The sequence below is a fragment of the Gasterosteus aculeatus genome, chromosome 1, assembly GCF_964276395.1.
Source record: "Gasterosteus aculeatus chromosome 1, fGasAcu3.hap1.1, whole genome shotgun sequence".
NCBI classification, from domain to species: Eukaryota; Metazoa; Chordata; class Actinopteri; order Perciformes; family Gasterosteidae; genus Gasterosteus; species Gasterosteus aculeatus.
In genome coordinates this window covers 9271689-9288500 of record NC_135688.1, presented here as the reverse complement: position 1 = coordinate 9288500, position 16812 = coordinate 9271689, and the positions used below count along the sequence as shown (strand labels likewise).

The 16812-nt window shown below is 43.5% G+C and overlaps 1 protein-coding gene across 3 annotated transcripts in view; it reads left to right on the top strand.

Annotated features, from left to right (window-relative positions):
• Nucleotides 1-16429, top strand: part of arhgef12a (Rho guanine nucleotide exchange factor (GEF) 12a) — a 34221-nt gene extending 17792 nt beyond the window's left edge. For all 3 annotated transcript variants that reach the window (XM_040178767.2, XM_040178749.2, XM_040178758.2), the window contains 36 exons: nucleotides 548-597; nucleotides 841-898; nucleotides 993-1165; nucleotides 1687-1764; nucleotides 2546-2665; nucleotides 3095-3166; nucleotides 4015-4149; nucleotides 4375-4476; nucleotides 5498-5608; nucleotides 5709-5807; nucleotides 6228-6270; nucleotides 6560-6665; nucleotides 6812-6949; nucleotides 7064-7096; nucleotides 7627-7741; nucleotides 7840-7945; nucleotides 8042-8245; nucleotides 8327-8465; nucleotides 8572-8604; nucleotides 8694-8845; nucleotides 9097-9243; nucleotides 9476-9561; nucleotides 10187-10312; nucleotides 10569-10683; nucleotides 11765-11865; nucleotides 12079-12156; nucleotides 12338-12413; nucleotides 12500-12667; nucleotides 12814-12901; nucleotides 12994-13071; nucleotides 13161-13255; nucleotides 13351-13545; nucleotides 13642-13878; nucleotides 14034-14263; nucleotides 14378-14453; nucleotides 14555-16429. In XM_040178767.2, coding sequence (XP_040034701.2) covers nucleotides 548-597; nucleotides 841-898; nucleotides 993-1165; nucleotides 1687-1764; nucleotides 2546-2665; nucleotides 3095-3166; nucleotides 4015-4149; nucleotides 4375-4476; nucleotides 5498-5608; nucleotides 5709-5807; nucleotides 6228-6270; nucleotides 6560-6665; nucleotides 6812-6949; nucleotides 7064-7096; nucleotides 7627-7741; nucleotides 7840-7945; nucleotides 8042-8245; nucleotides 8327-8465; nucleotides 8572-8604; nucleotides 8694-8845; nucleotides 9097-9243; nucleotides 9476-9561; nucleotides 10187-10312; nucleotides 10569-10683; nucleotides 11765-11865; nucleotides 12079-12156; nucleotides 12338-12413; nucleotides 12500-12667; nucleotides 12814-12901; nucleotides 12994-13071; nucleotides 13161-13255; nucleotides 13351-13545; nucleotides 13642-13878; nucleotides 14034-14263; nucleotides 14378-14453; nucleotides 14555-14565 — 3974 coding nt within the window. In that variant the 3' untranslated portion in view covers nucleotides 14566-16429. The remainder of the gene's footprint in view (nucleotides 1-547; nucleotides 598-840; nucleotides 899-992; nucleotides 1166-1686; nucleotides 1765-2545; nucleotides 2666-3094; nucleotides 3167-4014; nucleotides 4150-4374; nucleotides 4477-5497; nucleotides 5609-5708; nucleotides 5808-6227; nucleotides 6271-6559; nucleotides 6666-6811; nucleotides 6950-7063; nucleotides 7097-7626; nucleotides 7742-7839; nucleotides 7946-8041; nucleotides 8246-8326; nucleotides 8466-8571; nucleotides 8605-8693; nucleotides 8846-9096; nucleotides 9244-9475; nucleotides 9562-10186; nucleotides 10313-10568; nucleotides 10684-11764; nucleotides 11866-12078; nucleotides 12157-12337; nucleotides 12414-12499; nucleotides 12668-12813; nucleotides 12902-12993; nucleotides 13072-13160; nucleotides 13256-13350; nucleotides 13546-13641; nucleotides 13879-14033; nucleotides 14264-14377; nucleotides 14454-14554) is intronic.
• The last annotated feature ends 383 nt before the right edge of the window (nucleotides 16430-16812 follow it).

The following is a 16812-nucleotide window of genomic DNA, read 5'->3' as shown; positions in this document are numbered from 1 at the left end:
TTCATCTGAATAATTTATCCAACCTATTTTTTATCACTTTGCTTTTAAATTAACAAAATGTATTCTTAGTGTCTTGTTGCAGCTTTTGTTGTTCACACTTCGACTTTCAGTTCATCTGATAAGACAACATTATGTTCTTAGTTTAGTTTAACCAGTTAAAATGTCCAAACTAAGACAAAATTGAAGACTCAAAATGCAAATCATAATATTGTATCTGTTCTTCAGCTGTATGTTGGTGACTGTAGAGTCCGCCGTGGATCTCTTAATAACCCGTCTCCTGCTAAAATCCCTTTGTTTTGGGTGGAGCTGTGAAACAGGTCCTTCTTATAATATAACTACTGTTATGGTCTTTCAAAATGCCACTCATATAGTCCCTTTGCTACACCTGTTCTGTCAAGGTGACTTCATCTATTTATCATGTGCACGAATATCAACAATTACACCATAAAGCCGAATGTCAACTCATTTCATTCTTGCATTTGTTCTATATCTTTCCTCCCCTCCTGTGTTGCTTTATCATTTATTTTCCTGTGCTGTGTTTTTTCAGATGGGGCTGCTATGCGTGCAGGTGTTCAGACAGGAGATAGGATTATCAAGGTACTGTGTACATCTTCTTCAGTGTCTTTAGATTAGATTCTATGGCCACTGTTCTCGTGTCCAAGGCAAGTGCAGAAGCTTTAGGCTGCCACCTTCTGGTCTGTTTGTATGTCTCTCTCTCACTCTTTCTCTCTCCCTGAGGAATAGAGTGAAATATCAAGCTGAACTGAGAATGGAAACTTTCAGAAAGGTCTCCGCCACGGTCTTCTCAATTTTCCTCACACGAGCATTGCTTTCTTCCAGGTTAACGGGACCCTTGTCACACATTCGAATCACATCGAGGTGGTGAAACTTATCAAATGTAAGTCTTACTGTCTTTATTCTAGCAAAAACACAAATTCAACAAGTAAACCTTGAAGTAAAGCCGACTCTTTGCTATGATTTCTCCTCTCCAGCGGGCTCCTATGTGGCCCTCACGGTGTTGGGGCGTCCTCCAGGGCTCGCCCAGATCCCTCTGTCTGAAGCGGAGTCTGAAATGCTGGGGGTTAGCATTTCCTCTCCAAACTCCCCAGCAGCAGAACGCCCCTACAGTCCTCTGGACCGCCTCTCCTTCACTCAACCAACATGGGTACTAAAGACATTGGTTGACTTCGGTTTCTCGCCTCCACAAACTTGCTTTCCCTATTCTCACCCCCTCAACATCTTGACTTGTTTCATTTGGGTATCAATGCCTCTCAAAATTGTGGCTGTGGTGTGCACATTGACATAGTTGTGAGATTCACCCACATTGCTGTTCTGTAAAAAAAAGGCATGGACAGGGAAGTGGGCACCAGGGTTGTCACAGTTACGGCGTCAGCGGAGGCGGTAATAGTCAAATATACTACAGGCTCACTGCACACCGACCCTGGTGGCACGCTATCTAGAATAACGTTGAATTGTTCAGTGTCAATCCTGTAATGGTGGATCTTCTCCACAGCAGAATTAAGGAATCACTGTGCTCTCGTATTTGGTTTGTCCTTTTGATACATCATCCTTTGTAACATATTTTCTGTTTATCTAAACATTTGTTAATGCACCCTGATTGTGTGTATGCAAGCTTTGCTGATGTCTAATGCACGATTCCTCTGTTGCTTTTGTTTTTTCCCACAGGATGAGAGCAGCAGTGTCTGCAACCAGAGGGTTGACATGTTTCAAAAGATGCTCACAAAAGGGCAGCAGGAGCTACAGGTTAGCATAACAATCCCTTCCACTTACGTATTTTTGTGTTTTTCTTTGCAATATCTAAACCCTCTTGAGGATAAGTAATTTGGGGTTACTATCTGTGTTGAAAATGAAAAGGATCGGCTGTCATCCATCTTGTAAATAGAACACTGTGTTGGGTAGGAGGCAGGTACTGTGTCCCCTTTACACTTTGGTCCAACACAGGCCCTGTTCAGACATGTAATTATGAAACGTCTATATACAAGTGTCAAACTCTGAATACGTCAGTTCCCACCTAGCATTCACTCCGTTGTTCATGTGACAAGAGAAATACTACTGGTAATACAAATTTTTGAAAATACAACCCAAAATGCAGTGAGCTACCGGTAGGTGCTCTAAGTAGAAAATTCACACTACATCCTCGAGGAAAAAAGAAAGACTAGTGCTCTTCCTTGTTGTGTACTGGGCAAATTAAATTGTCCAAGATTTGACGGTTTCATTAGATACCTCTATTGGCTCCAGTGTATTCTCAAATTCTGCAGAGAGAGCCGACGAGTGAGTTTTCACCGCCACTCACGCGTTCGCCTACACACCTCTAAAAGAACGTGGCCGCCGCTGAATGTGATGCAAGCGATCGGACCTCGATGCTTCTTCTTGGTGCATTCACACTTTGTGCTTGGAGCTTTCGCGCTGGTGATCGCTCACCCGAGGCGCATGTCAATGCCTGGTCTGAATAGAACCGTTCCATACCAGAGGCTTGCTACCGGTCCCGATTGCTTATTTTGATTTCACCTCTTTTGCTTCAAAGGCCATGAAGGAGGAGTACAGCAGGAACCCCTCCCCCAAACTACTGAAAGACATCCATGAAGCTAAGAAACACATTCCTCAGCTGCAGGGTCAGCTTTTCAAGGCTACTGGGGCAACACAGGTAAATCAAATACCCCACTGATCGCCGTGCACTCGCATACCGAATAGGGTGTCAAGGGACACTGGTCGTACCAGCAGCATCCAAGCAGTATAAAATTGTGTGTTTAGGGATCGCTCCAGACAAACATTAATCCTAATCTTATCAGAGGATTAGACTGTTTCTGTGGGAAGCCTCTCTTTTGTGTCTGTGTGACAGCTTATTTTATTTACATCACTTACTAAACCTTGTGTTATGTATGTCAACATAATAATCCGCTCTCTCAATTTGAAATGTCCCTGTTTTATGAGAATACTTGAATACACTCACCTACTTTTACAAACAGTTAGCCTTATTTCTCCCTAAAAATGTTTCACTCTGTAATTTGTGACGATTGTTGTTGTATTATGTGGTTCACAATTGATAACATCTTGGTTTTATGTGGATCTGTAGGAGGTTTCCCCAGGTGGAGATGCAGATAGCATGTTGGACACGGAGCACGATCTGTCCTGGAGCAGCTCTCCTGTAAGTTGCCGGTACTACTAACCGACATAGTTCAAATTACCCCTCCCTCAACGCCTCCTATATGGAACCTTGATGCCGGGACTAGACAAGCTTTAGGACAATAGCTGCATGTCCCTTTTGCGTTAAATCAATCTTAATTAGCCCGGCTCAGCTTTGGCTGCACTAAGTTTATGTATTGATTCTGTATTGAAATTCCTGTTGGGTCAAGTATGAACACTGAACACGCCCTAGTAGCTCATCTTGTAGTGTGGAGTCTTTAGCAGGAACCCCGGTTTGCATCTGATCCACAGCCTTTTGCGAGCCTTTTAACCGTGTGGCGCATCCCTCTAGTGGCTCGCAGTAGTATTACAAGGTGGGGCGCATGAGGAAATTCAAAATTATTTTATTCCAAACACTTAATTAACTTTAATTAACAGCTGTTGCCTCTCTCAAAATGTAAAAAGTATGCAAGCTAAACATTGAGCATGAATTGAGAGTGAATTGCAAGTCCGCAAATCTTTTTCGATAAGACAAGTCGAAAGCAGGCTTATTGCTGTAATAAGGACAAAATATGTTTGTTGCACAGGTCGCCCATTATTGCTGTTTTGAAAAGATATGCTGCGCAAAACGCTTTAAATCTAAATATTTCAACTTGTTTTGTTTCTCACAGGTTGAACTGCATTGTTATTATCTTGAAAAGATGTTGTGTGCAAAACCGGTTAAATACAGCCACAATAAACTATTTTAGTTAGGTTTTTATTTTTGAAGATGAAACTTTTTGATGGGGCGGTGGGGCATGAAGATTTTTCAAGTTTTGAGAACCACTGCCCTAATATTACGAACTGCTTTATTTCCCATCCTTCTTACAGATATCTCGTGTGTTTGGCCCTGGATCTCCAGAGAGCCTTTACCCAAGAGAGTCGTCCTGCAACAGCCCAAAGAGCACTCCCAGGAACAGCTTCAACTCATGCTACTCCCCAGAGGCAGAGGATGCCACCGACCTGGTAACTGTGCTCATTGGCCTTTTACTTATTCACTCCCTGTCCTGGTGTAAACTCTGACAAGAGATTATTTGACGTGTGTTTTTTCGAAAAAAAAAAGATGTTGATGATTAATCTTTGTCAGTGCAACTATGACCAGATCAGATCAGTTGAACTATACGTATGGAGAATTAGTTTGTATTTATGGGAAAGTCTGATTCCACATTTTATCCCTGTCTTTTCCCGCAGGATTCTCTGTCCCCTTCCGCAGTCAGCAGTCCCTCTTCATTCCGCCTTGTCTCGCAAATCATTGGAGCTGAGGATGACTATTTTGATTCAGACCAAGAGCAGGTATTTTTCCTAAGTGTAGTAGCAGCATCTATGTCCGTGGTCAAAGGTAGTTAGAGCAGGCCCCGGTGAACACTATTTTGAAGGGCCCTTATGCACACTAGTTAATTGTTAGGAAGCACACACTGGGTTTTATTGTTCATGTAGAATACTCGTATCATTAGGGACATTTTGGGAAGTTAGTTACTGAGAAAATGAAACCCTTGATGGAGATGGGTTTGCTTTAATGGCCTGCACTCTCTGTGGGCCTCCCACATTACGAGTCCTTGTGCAAACTCACAGTCGGCGTCTCGGGTGATCCGATCCCGAGTGGACCGTTCAGAATACCGGAATGACTGCAAATAAGACTCAGGGAGGAGTCATTTAGACACATTCAGCGTCGGTCTGTGCCACATTCCTAGCATTGTCTACCGACCCGTGTCTGGGTGTGCATTACTCACCGGGCCGTTGATTAGGGGACTTAACTTGCGAATGAGGTAATCCTTTGCGCTGTTGGAAGGGGTGTTGATGTGGATGCGAAAGCCATTCATTGCTTCCTTCATCTCATCTTAAAGCCATCCATCTTCTCGCACGCTCTTGTTCTCTTGAGGAAAACTAATAATTTCCCTCTGAAGTGTGCGTATAAGACGACAAGCCTCCCAAACACAATAGGACACTATTGATTTGTGTGGCTGCTTCTCGCCGGTTAAAAAACAACACATTTGGTCCTAACAAATGATGTTTGTATTAATTTGCATATAAATCGGGGGAAGTGAGATCCGATCACAAGTGGCCACGGGACACGCGTGGAGACGCATTCTAATGCTAGGTGTGCGCTGGGTGCTACTAAGAGCTGTGCACTTGTCATTGAGTCACCCAAGATGCACGTTACATGGGACAGGAAGAAGTCACAAAACTGTCTTATTTAAAACATTTTAAAATAGCTCGATGCTGTAAGAATACATCTTTTTTTGCAAGAAAATCTAGAAATACTATTCGAATTCACGTTTCACGAGTGGAAACTTTCTCACTTATTTTGTTCCAGACAAATGGCCAGTGTAACAGCTTTAACAACATGGAGCAGCTCAAGTCTCGTCCCGCCCACCTCGCCGCCTTCCTCCACCATGTCATCTCTCAGTTCGACGCTGCTCCTGTGGTAAGACGCCAGCTCCCTCGCACCGTACTGTATTCATCTCCTGTGCGACCAGGCGGACGGCGCCGCTCACTCTTAATACATCTTAATTGTTCGTCCTTAGCTGTGCTACCTCTATGCTGACTTCTACAAGCAGACCAACTCCAAAGAGACCAGACGGGTGTTCATGGACCTGCACACCTTTTTCATTGACCGTGGAGCAGTAAGTGCCGTTATTTGTTCCCCACTGTCAAATATGGGCAACACTACACGTCAGACTCAAACACTTCATCATCCGTCACGCAAGATGCACACAGTACATCACCGATGCTAATTACGCTAAGCACAGCCCCAACATCTGTGGTTCTTGTTTATAAGTCCGAAAATAATCTAAAAACATCGTAATGAGGTCTTTCTGATAAAACACGGAATGATCCGCTAATAACTCATAGTTAACACCAAATTGCCCATTTACAACTTAGAACAAAGTGATTTATGTGCCACTGATTGACTATTTCATTATTCATAGGTCATAACGTCATTTTGAGTGCCTTGATTAATGATCTGTGCTCCCATTGACATTTAATATTATTTGAAAGGGTTTTTCTGGACATTGGTATATCTTCTCATTTCTTTTTTACAGAATTTGAAAGTTGCTGTCCCTGAATCCGTCTCTAATGATCTCGGTAAGTAGTTTATGCTTTGCTTTTGATATATTTGGTAATTTGCCGGGTGCCATTCTGAGTAGGCCATTCATTTTGTTAAGGTCACCTTTAGTACTTCTGTTTGCTCACTCCTTATACAGTCCCTGTAAGCCATTCACACTCCTGACCGAGGTGTTAAAGAAATCAAATGCTCTAATGGGTTGGAAAATATTGCTTAGCCGTAATAGGGAATTTTTTAGTGTGCACTTGACTTAATCCTGCTAGAGACTCTGCCTACTGTATATGTGAGTGTCTGTGCCTGTCTTTGCAGACCGCCGGCGGACAGAACTGATCCCCGAGGAAATAAATAGACAACATGTTCAAACGCTGCAGGAGTCTCTGCTCCCTGACATCCAGAAGAACCTTGAAGATTTCAGGTGAACTTGACACTCAGATTCTTTATTTTTTCATGGTTTAGTAAGTTGTTATAAGTTGTTGATTTTTGTTCTCACATCAGGGAAAATGAAAACGGGCATTATCAATCTTAACAAAAGCATGTGACTTGATGTGTTGGCACACGTAGGCAGAAGCGCAGTATGGGCCTAACTGTGGCCGAAGTAGAGCTGGCCAGACTGGACCAAGAGCGAGTCAGAGACCGTGTCGCTCTGGAGAGGGAGCGCTCCTATGCTGAGAACATCATCACTAAGATAGAGGACATCCTGTAAGTACACATGCCGACACGGTTAGCTGACACACAGAAACATGCTGCTCGCAGACCAATTTCTACTAAAAAAACTTTTATCAGTCACTCAGACAGCTTGTTTTTTTCCTTTAGGTTAACTACTCAGCCCACAGAGGAAGAGAAATGGTAAGCAAACTTACATTGTCGAGCATTCTGTTGATTAATAGAGAGTATTTCTTAAAGCATATGATTGGGATAGTTTTGGACATTGTCCCATATTAATCTTAAATAACTCTGAATTTATTACTTTATTAGATTACTTGTCTCCTGTAAAAACATTTTTTTTAAAACATCATTATTTCAACATTTTAAAGTGTAGTTTTTAATCGTTTATTGAAGAGCACATAAAATTCGGATCCCCCACAGTTTACAAATCAAACAGGCAGGCAGTCCCTTAAAGAGAACATGTAATTTATGCAGTGTGTTTATATTAAATAATTCAAACGTGTGACTGATTGATACAGTCTTGTTTGAAATGCCATATGTTCGCAGCATAACCCAGATGGTTTGTGTTGAAACTGTAGAGAAGGACTTGTAGGACATATGGTGCAAGTCACAATGTGGACACTCCGGATCTTAGCAGCCTGTTGTTTTGTCAGATGTAATTCAAATGGAGCAACTAAACTAAAGCGTTGTTCCTTTTTGTTTCCATTTAGCACTACAATGCAGTATGTCATCTATACATACATGAAGCACCTTGGTGTCAGGGTGAAGGAACCTCGAAGTCTGGAGTCCAAACGTGTCAGGATCAACTTTCTTCCCAAAATCAAGGTACCCAACATGACCTTTGGTGGTTTTTCCCTTCTTTCTCTCTCTCGCTCTCCCTTTATCCTCCACCTGACACTTACCTTGTTGTTAATACATTACAGAAAAGCATCAGGACAGAAAAGGAAGGAGAAGAGAAGGTGAAGAAAACCCGATTTCCCAGTATCCTTGGACCTCAGCGTCGGCCCAGCCGCATTGAAGCAGCTTCTGGTGAGACATGACTCAACGAATAAGCCAAAGATAAGACACTCCCTCTAAAGCTTTTTCAGATTCTGACCCCTGTTTTCTTTTTTTTTTCTTATTCAGTTGGTAAAGCTTTGGATGGTCGCCCCCGGCCACAGAAACAGTTGTCACAGCCCTCACTGGGGGCAAGTGATCACATGGAAGCCGGTCGTCTGAGAGGCAGCCAATCCAGCGAGGGCTCTGAACTCACACACTCCATGTCAATCAACAATTCGACGCCGAACAGCGCGACCTACAGCTCAGACGCCAGCCGAGACGCCGATACGGGTGAGCGACTGAATCAAACGCATCGGTGGAAGCGAGAGACTGAAGGGGGCAGCATTTTTTGACTCATTTCTTGTCTCTCAGGTGGGACTCCGACCTCAGGCCCGTCCAGGCTGAGTGACGGCCTTCAGATCGACCCCCTCGACGGGTTACCGTACCCTGCTTCGCATTTCGACCTTTACAGCCTGGACCAGCTGCAAGAGGATGACAGAGAAAGCGACAGGTGCATTCACGATCACATTCACAGTCACATTTGCAACAACAGTTTTGATCCTCTGAGAAGAGAACTCACATCTGTTAACATGTTCATACCATTGATATTTTGGCAGAGCCCACGAGGGAACACCGAAAGCCATAAGACGGTGAGGATACCTGATCATTTTACATAGTGACACAGCATTCTTCTCCCGAGTTGTCTGTTTTGATGAGCACAAGTTCTGTCTGGCCGTAGGCTTGAGGGACTGGGGGCAGCTGACGTCCAGAGCGAGGACGACCAGGGAACAGACTCTGAGCACGACCCTCCGAATTGGCAGCAGCTGGTGGGGCGAGAGATCCTGGCGGGTCTCCGGCCTCAAGAAATCAAGAGACAGGAGGTCATCAATGGTGAGGGCTTCTCACGTCACGCTATTTTGCAATTCATTTTCACCATTTGTCAAAGAATATAAATTGTTCCACCTCAGTGTACTTACTCAATGTAAAACAACACTTGTTGTAAATGATGTAATGAGTAGAACGGAGAAGAGAGAGACACACGACAGCAGATGGGTTGCATCCCATCGGAGGCACTCAACAATCATGTTGAGTTGTGCAAATGATCCGCCATCTTCAATGAACATCTTGCATTGTGTCTGCAGAGCTGTTTTATACAGAGCGTGCACATGTAAGGATGCTGAAGGTTCTGGACCACGTTTTCTACCAGAAGCTCTCCAAAGAGGCCATCCTGCCCCCTGCTGATATCAAGAACATCTTCACCAACCTGGATGAGATTCTACAGCTGCATGGTACGCAGACTCAAATCGTATCTAAGTGTGACGGCTCTTGAACCGTTACGATTCAGTGGAATAAAACACCAACTCGGAAGTAAGGTAGTGACTAACATAATACAGTTGAAAGTAGAACGAACCACAACAGCAGTGCACAGCAAGTTATTTAAATTTGTATCCCCCATCTTTGCCATCTTACGTACAACAAAGCACGCTGACTGTCCGTTGTGGCCTCTCTTTTGACTTTCAGTTTCAATACTGGAACAAATGGCAGCTGTTCGGAAGAGAAATGAGTCTTCGGTAATTGATCAGATAGGAGACGACTTGCTCTCCTGGGTAAGTCCAATTCTCTGGCTCAAATTGTATTTCCCTCTTTAAAACATTTTCTGATATTGAATACATTTGAAGATTACGGATGCAGAAAAAAGTATTATTCACAAAGATATTCAACCGCTGCCCAAAATACGTGGATGTTTGCATCAGATGGCTTTCTTCGGTCTCCATTCTGATCATTTTTTAAATGTCATGTATACACAAAAATACGGGGTTAACATCGCATCCTTAAATCCAACAGTAAAACATTAGATGAGACACAAAGGAGAAATGGAAGCCCGTTTCTCAGTAAACGGTTATGTCAGTCAGTGCCCTAGATTTGGCAGACATCTTGATATCATGTGTCATACATTAGATGTGAGGTAGTTCTATTGCAGCTGGCACTCTTGTCTAAAATGTCTCTATGGGGTATAAGTAGGGTAAACGGTCCCCTGAGGGTCCGGGCATTGATCTCGGCTACATTTAAACTTAAGCTGTCTTTGCTAGGAGGTCCTAAGCCATGCCCCCTTCTGGGAGTTGCTGCTCATTGTAGTGGTCAAATACCAGACATTTCCATAGCAACTACCCCTGACCCAGATTGACTGATCTCCGTCTCTGTCCTGTCCTGTCTCGGGTTGGGTGGTTACAGTTCAGCGACGGAGAGGAGGAGGAGATCAAGAAGGCGGTGGGGACGTTCTGCAGCAATCAGCCGTTTGCTCTTGAGATCATCAAGACCAAGCAGAAGAAAGACTCGCGGTTCACTTCGTTCGTCCAGGTACTGACTTGATGATTTCCAAATTGGGTCTGTCTGACAAATGTGTGGTTGGCTACTGAACTGATGGATGCTCCGAATGTGTCACAAAGAAGAGTTCAACGAGACATACAGCTGCAATGTCGATTATTTGAGCAGAAAACAACGCTACATTTAGTATTGCTCAGTCACGGTTAATACTTAGAGGTGTATTTGGGCTTTTTGGCAGCATCGTAAGTCCCCCCCCCCCCCATACTGATTTCTTTCCCTCACTTTGCAGGAGGCAGAGAGTAACCGACTGTGTCGCCGACTGCAGCTGAAGGACATCATTCCTGTGGAGATGCAGCGGCTCACCAAGTACCCCCTGCTTCTAGAGAACATCGCCAAGTACACAGGTGCTGTAGTGTTGTCTTACTAAACAACAGTTTGCAGTGTTTTGTGCATGTGGTTATTGCACTGCACACTTTGCTCCACTTACTTTCTGTGTGCATGGTCTCTCAAAACGTGTATTTTGTTTTAATTGCATGATAGAATCGCTGAAGCTAAATATGGATTTTGTTTTAGATTCGTTCTTACATGTTTTCTTTATTCATATATTCATTCTGTCTTTTAAAAAAATAATTGTATCGATCAGACATTATTATATTAACTTTCTGCTGTATTACTAATTGCTGCAGCTTGATAAAATAGAAGTATATGCAGTGGATATTTGCACACAGATGAACCCTGGAGGAAGCCCACATATCTGTAGCAGGAGACACGAAACAGATTTGAACATCTAAAGGAAACCACTTACAGTTCACAAGTCCAGTAATATTCACACACTTCAAAGTGTGTTCCACTCAGCCACAAATACGTAGTCAATCTTTTATTCCATCGCTGGGAGAGAAACTGTCATCTACTGTTTATCCACTGTTCTACTTAGTCGCTGCACTTTTTCAAAAGATTCTAAACAACCCAAACTTACTGCGAAAATGACACTCCAGCAATTAATTTAGATCCTATGAGGTATTTCCATTTATTTGGAAACAAATGTACTCATGTTGTGAGTAACCATGGGAACCAGTAATACAGGAACAATACGTAGTCTGCATTTAATATTGTAATATGTAATGTAATATATTGAATTAGATAAAGAAACTGAATAAAAATGAACAAAAGTAATGTCTTAAGCAAGGTTCTCTGTGTTTTTATGTTACCAACAAGTGAATTACAGAGACAAATGGAGAGATTAGAATTGTAATGGTCATGGAGTGGCTGTGCACAGTTTGGGAAATGTCTCACCCATTATTTGGGCCATCATTTTAGTCTTGGCTGGGATTTGGGGTCACGCAGAGAGAACTCACTAACGATAAAGTATAACCAGCTTTCACAGGATCGTAATGTCCCTCGGCTTCTTCTTATTTTTTTTAAATGCTAATGTTTGCAAAACCGTGGAGGCCTTGCATCTTTACTTGATGTCATAATATATTTCAGACAACGCAGTTGAGAAGGACAAAGTGAAGCAGGCAGCCGACTGCTGTCGAAAGATTCTCAATCACGTCAACCAGGCAGTTAAGGAATCGGAGGACAAGCAGGTAGGATCTATTGTTCTGCTTTTGATTTCATGCCATTCCCTTGACTTTTCTCTCTCCTTTCCGTTCAGTCTCAGTCCTTTTTTCGTTCTTTTTTGTCTCAACCACAATTTATTTTGTTCACTACCTCCGTTGCTCCCCAGGTAGTGGCTTCCTCTTTACAGAGCACTTACTTATCCACTCTCCTTGGTCTCCATCTTTTCGTCTTTTCCCTAGAGGTTGGAGGACTATCAGAGAAGATTGGACCTCTCCTCTCTGAAGCAGACCGACAACCCCATGATCCTTGAGCTAAAAGTGAGTTCTCTACATGACCCCCTCAGCTTCATTGAAAGCACACTCGCTTGCTGTACACACACACACATGCTGTGTAAAATATCTGCTCGGTAGAAAATGTAGTACTGGCAGAGAAGCCTCTAAGGACCACTAGCAAGTACTTAAAAGCTTTAAATTTATTTTCCCATTCTACATCCTTCAGAACTTGGATTTAACCAAAAGAACGATGGTGCATGAGGGACCCCTGTCATGGAAAGTGAACAAGGACAAGACTATTGGTATGGACTCGGCACAATATAAGACTGCTATGAACTTTAATTTTGCTGCCAAAAACTAAATATAAGTAACTTCCGTCTCTTTCCAGAGTTGTACACCCTCCTGCTGCAGGACATCTTGGTTCTGCTACAGAAACAAGATGAACGTCTGATACTCAAGTGTTACAGCAAAAACCTGACCGGCACCGCGGATATCAAACATATCTTCAGCCCCATCATCAAGCTCAACACTGTGCTGATTCGCTCTGTGGCCACAGGTCAGTCAACAGCCGATGGCTCTGTCTGTTTTGCATTTAAAGGAACAGCGGTACAGTAATGTGAAGAATCGGGATCAGATCAAGACAAAGGAACAAAGAACCCCTCACCATTCTCTCTCTCTCGCTCTCTCTCTCTCTCTCGCCAGACAACAAATCCTTCTTCGTCCTATCGATGTCCGATAACGGAGCCCAGATCTATGAGCTGATGGCACCCACAGTCTCAGATCAGAGAACGTTAGTCCACATTTTAATTGATTAATTGAATTTGAGCTGCTCCACTTGTTAAATGGGCTAATGACAGGGTTTTTTTCTTTCTCTTTCTCAAGGTGGCAGCGTCTCATCACCCAGAGAGCTGATGCCATCAAAGAAAAGCCTCACAGCGTCATACCATTACCTCAGACTGAGTAAGTAGCTTTATCATCCTATATGATCAAATCACATTGTCCTCAGGCTTTGATCTTGTTAATAACGTACAATGTTGCTTGTGTGCCAGTGGGGACAGAGACGGTGTGGAGATCATCACAGCAGGTGGTTCGAGGTTGAGTCGAGACCCCGACCGCACATCCACAGGCAGCACCCAGTCCACAGGTAGCTGTAGAAACACATTTTTCATCTGTATCGTTGTAAATATTCTATCCTCGTCGACTGTGCAGATGATCCTCATCTGATTACTACACCCGCAGATAAAGAGAGCAGTCCGGCTCCGAGAAGTGGGACCCAGACTTCTCTACCAGGTAGCAATCCATTTGAGGAAATGAAGGCGGAGGAGGAGGAAGGCTTTGTGGACCCAGAGTTTCCTTACCAAGCGGCCGAGGATGGCAAAGAAGGAGACTCGTTTGACCTGTTTCCCTCCAGAGCGGACGAAGCACTGAAAACACGTAAGCAGCCAACACGGACGACTCCGAGTCCAATCGGCTACACGCAGCTATTATACACGGACGGAATGACCCCCCTTTTCCTCACCTTTCCCCCAGTGGCAGCGTTGAAGCAGGTGTTGGTGACCCAGCTGATGTCCCAGGAGGCTTTGGAGCAAGCCAAACGCTCCACGGGGGTGCGTCTCCTCAGGACCACCTCCCTGCGGACGCCAGTGGACAGCCGCGCTCGGGTGATGGTGCACAACGGCTCCGATAAGAGCAGCTCCCGGATAGAGGAACCCACTCAGGACCTGGGCTCCGGGGACACGGGCTTCTTTGATTCTCCTGAAGATTATGGTGAGCCTGGACAAGCTTCAACAATTGAAATAGGTTGTTGTCATAAATGAATGTTTTCCTATAGTTTCCATTGTGCGGTGCAGCTTTCTCGGCGCTCTTTGTCTCTCCCTGATCCTGCAGCAGTGGTACTAAATCGCATCGTTTGATTCCATCAGCAGGGTATTTAGTCCTGGAGGGTTACGGCGGCACGGGGGAGAGCAGCACAGATGATGACATCCTGGCATCAACCACAGGAAAGCAGCTGAGATCCTCGCAAGGCTGCGCTGCCGACTCCGGCATCAACTTGCGCTTCTCGTCGACGTCACAGGCCGGCAGCCTCTCCTCTTTTAGCAGACAGGTCTTGTCTTACCTTAGAAACCTTCAGGCCAACCTCAACTACCTGAAGGTATCAAACAGCCACCGAGCGCTCCAACACACATTCTTGTAAAAACAGCGTGACTTTAAACGTCATGGTCATTTTTGTTAACTGATCTGAGTGTGAATTGTTTGTTTCTGTCAGGAGGTTGAGGCCAAATACAACAATCTAACACGCCAAAGGCCAGAGACGTCAGCAGCAGACACGAATGGGAACAAAGGTATTTCAAGTCATGCTCAGTGTTGATATGAATGACTAGATTTGAATATTTGAATCAAAAATCTGTCTTTTTTTTCTGATCCTGCACATCTATCTTCCCAGATAAGAGATAAAGGAAGACGGCACCGCAGCTTTTCGCTCTGGTCCCAAAGAGGATGTACCGACTTGTGGGCTGTTCCAACTTCCTGAGTCCTGGACATTCAGGACACCCTATAAGCTCGTCCTCTCACTGCTGAGCTCCTTGTTTTTTGTTTTTTATCAACCCTCGCCCACAGTTGCCACAGAGAATGAAAGACTGAGTGTGAGCAGAGATGTTTGAAGGGTGGAGTCATCTTGTTGATACCTTCCATCAGCACAAGGCAATCAGGAAAGTGTTATTGCCCCCAAAACCTCACCCCTCCACCACACATCACTCATTTTCCCCAGACCTTCCTGCAAGAAAAAGAGAACTTATACCAAAATGTACAAAGATGTGTGTTCTAGAATGTGTATATATATATGAATATATGTACATATATATTCATATATATATATATATGAAACACAAAACAAGAAAAGGAAAATTTTAAGATAATGTATTAAGATTTTTTTATCCCAAGATGTATTTATTTTCTTTCTTTTCATTTAAAAAACAAAGTGTTTCCAACATTGCTTGCATGCTTTTGGCCATGGTGTTACTGTTTTGGCTGCTTTTCCTGTTTCAGTCAACCAGGGTTAGTGTGAGTGTTGGGTGCACGCTGGCACACAAGCACGCTAGTCTAGCGTACCCTGATGAAATGGCAGGATTTCTTCAGACTTATAGAGGCCAGACTTGCACTGGTAGATCCCTTTGTGTTTAAAACTCTAATAAATGTCTAGAATTTCAGATAAATTCTAGTTAAGGTGTTAACTAGAATGAAGAGTCTGAAGGCTCTGATCTGGTCCTGTTGCATTTTTCGTGCTGCCTCTTTCTTCTCCTCCTCCTCACTGAGGGGCATTTTGTCCCTTCGCCGCTCCTCTTCTGCTATGCGTGTGGCCCTCCCTTCTTTTTCCTGTCAACACTTACGGGTGTCATCCTCTTTTTCCTCGCAGCCCGGTGTCTTTCATGCTTATTTATCCCCTCCCACACTCGACACGCCATACTTCTTCATTTGCATTCGGGCATCTTGCCCCCTCCCCTCTATATGCAGCTGCTTTCTGCTTTCACGGCGATACTGATCTGACTGCCTGATATTCTAATAATGTCTTGAAGTTCAACATATGTACAATTATCAAGTTGGAAGGTTATGCATAACTTTAATAAATAAATGGTGCCATGACACATTGAAAAAGGAAAACCTGGCTTTTTTCCCCCATTTACGCTTTTATGTGCAGTTGATTTTTCTATTTAATAACCGAAAAAGGTGGTTCGTGTAACATGTTACTTGTACAGGACAAATTGATGGACAAGTTATGGGATGGCGAAATGATAAAACAGTTTTTTTTCACTTAAAACAGGAGAAAGCTCAAGGACACCTGAGCATTAGTCATGATGGATAATGAAGAAAAGCCTTGAATTATTCAATGAGACATGTCAGTATATTTGAACCTAACATTGTCTGCTGGTCATAATATATCTGCATGTACTGACCTCTTGTCCTTAGCTGTATCAGATAGTACACATTTCTCATGTCAGTATGATCATATTCCCTTCTGTGTCACCTCCATACGATTTAATGTTAATTATTTCTGCTAATGCTAATCCTTGAGTCATTGGTACCAATTCATTCCTCCCGTAACATTTTCGGCAGTTACACGGAACAACAACAACATCATCATTCATTTGGAGTCATGTTCTGGTCCGTAGTGGTAACCACTCACATTTAACCTTTATGTTTTTTTTTTTTTTGTCCCCACTAACTGTTAACTATGAGGACAAAAATCTGTCTCTCCAACTTCCCAACTGTGTTTCCCACCCAGCGAGCTGTTTATTGCAAATAAAAGTTTGGTGCTCTGAAATGATTGTAAGTGTTTTCCATGAAAGCGGCTGCCTACTGAGGCCAAAAGCACTGCTATGCTTAAAAGTACGGCTCCTTAAGTTGAGCCTCTTGGTTTGATGTCTTGAAATTCCACATTTAACAAAAATGAAATTCTTTGTGTGGGCATTTGGCGGGCCTGAATGCCAGGAGGGTGAGTGAGGTTAAAGGGATCCTAACTAGAGGTTTGATCAAGGACACCGGAAGAGGATCACGACCAGCAGGTGGCAAACTTCCGCCGTTAACCACCCAGGCAAGAAGGCCCACCCTGAAACCTGCAGTGACATCAGTTTTCTTTTTTTCTTTTTTTTTTTTAAAATAACGCAGGGTAGCTAATGAGTTTCCGGATACATTTGACTCTGGTAA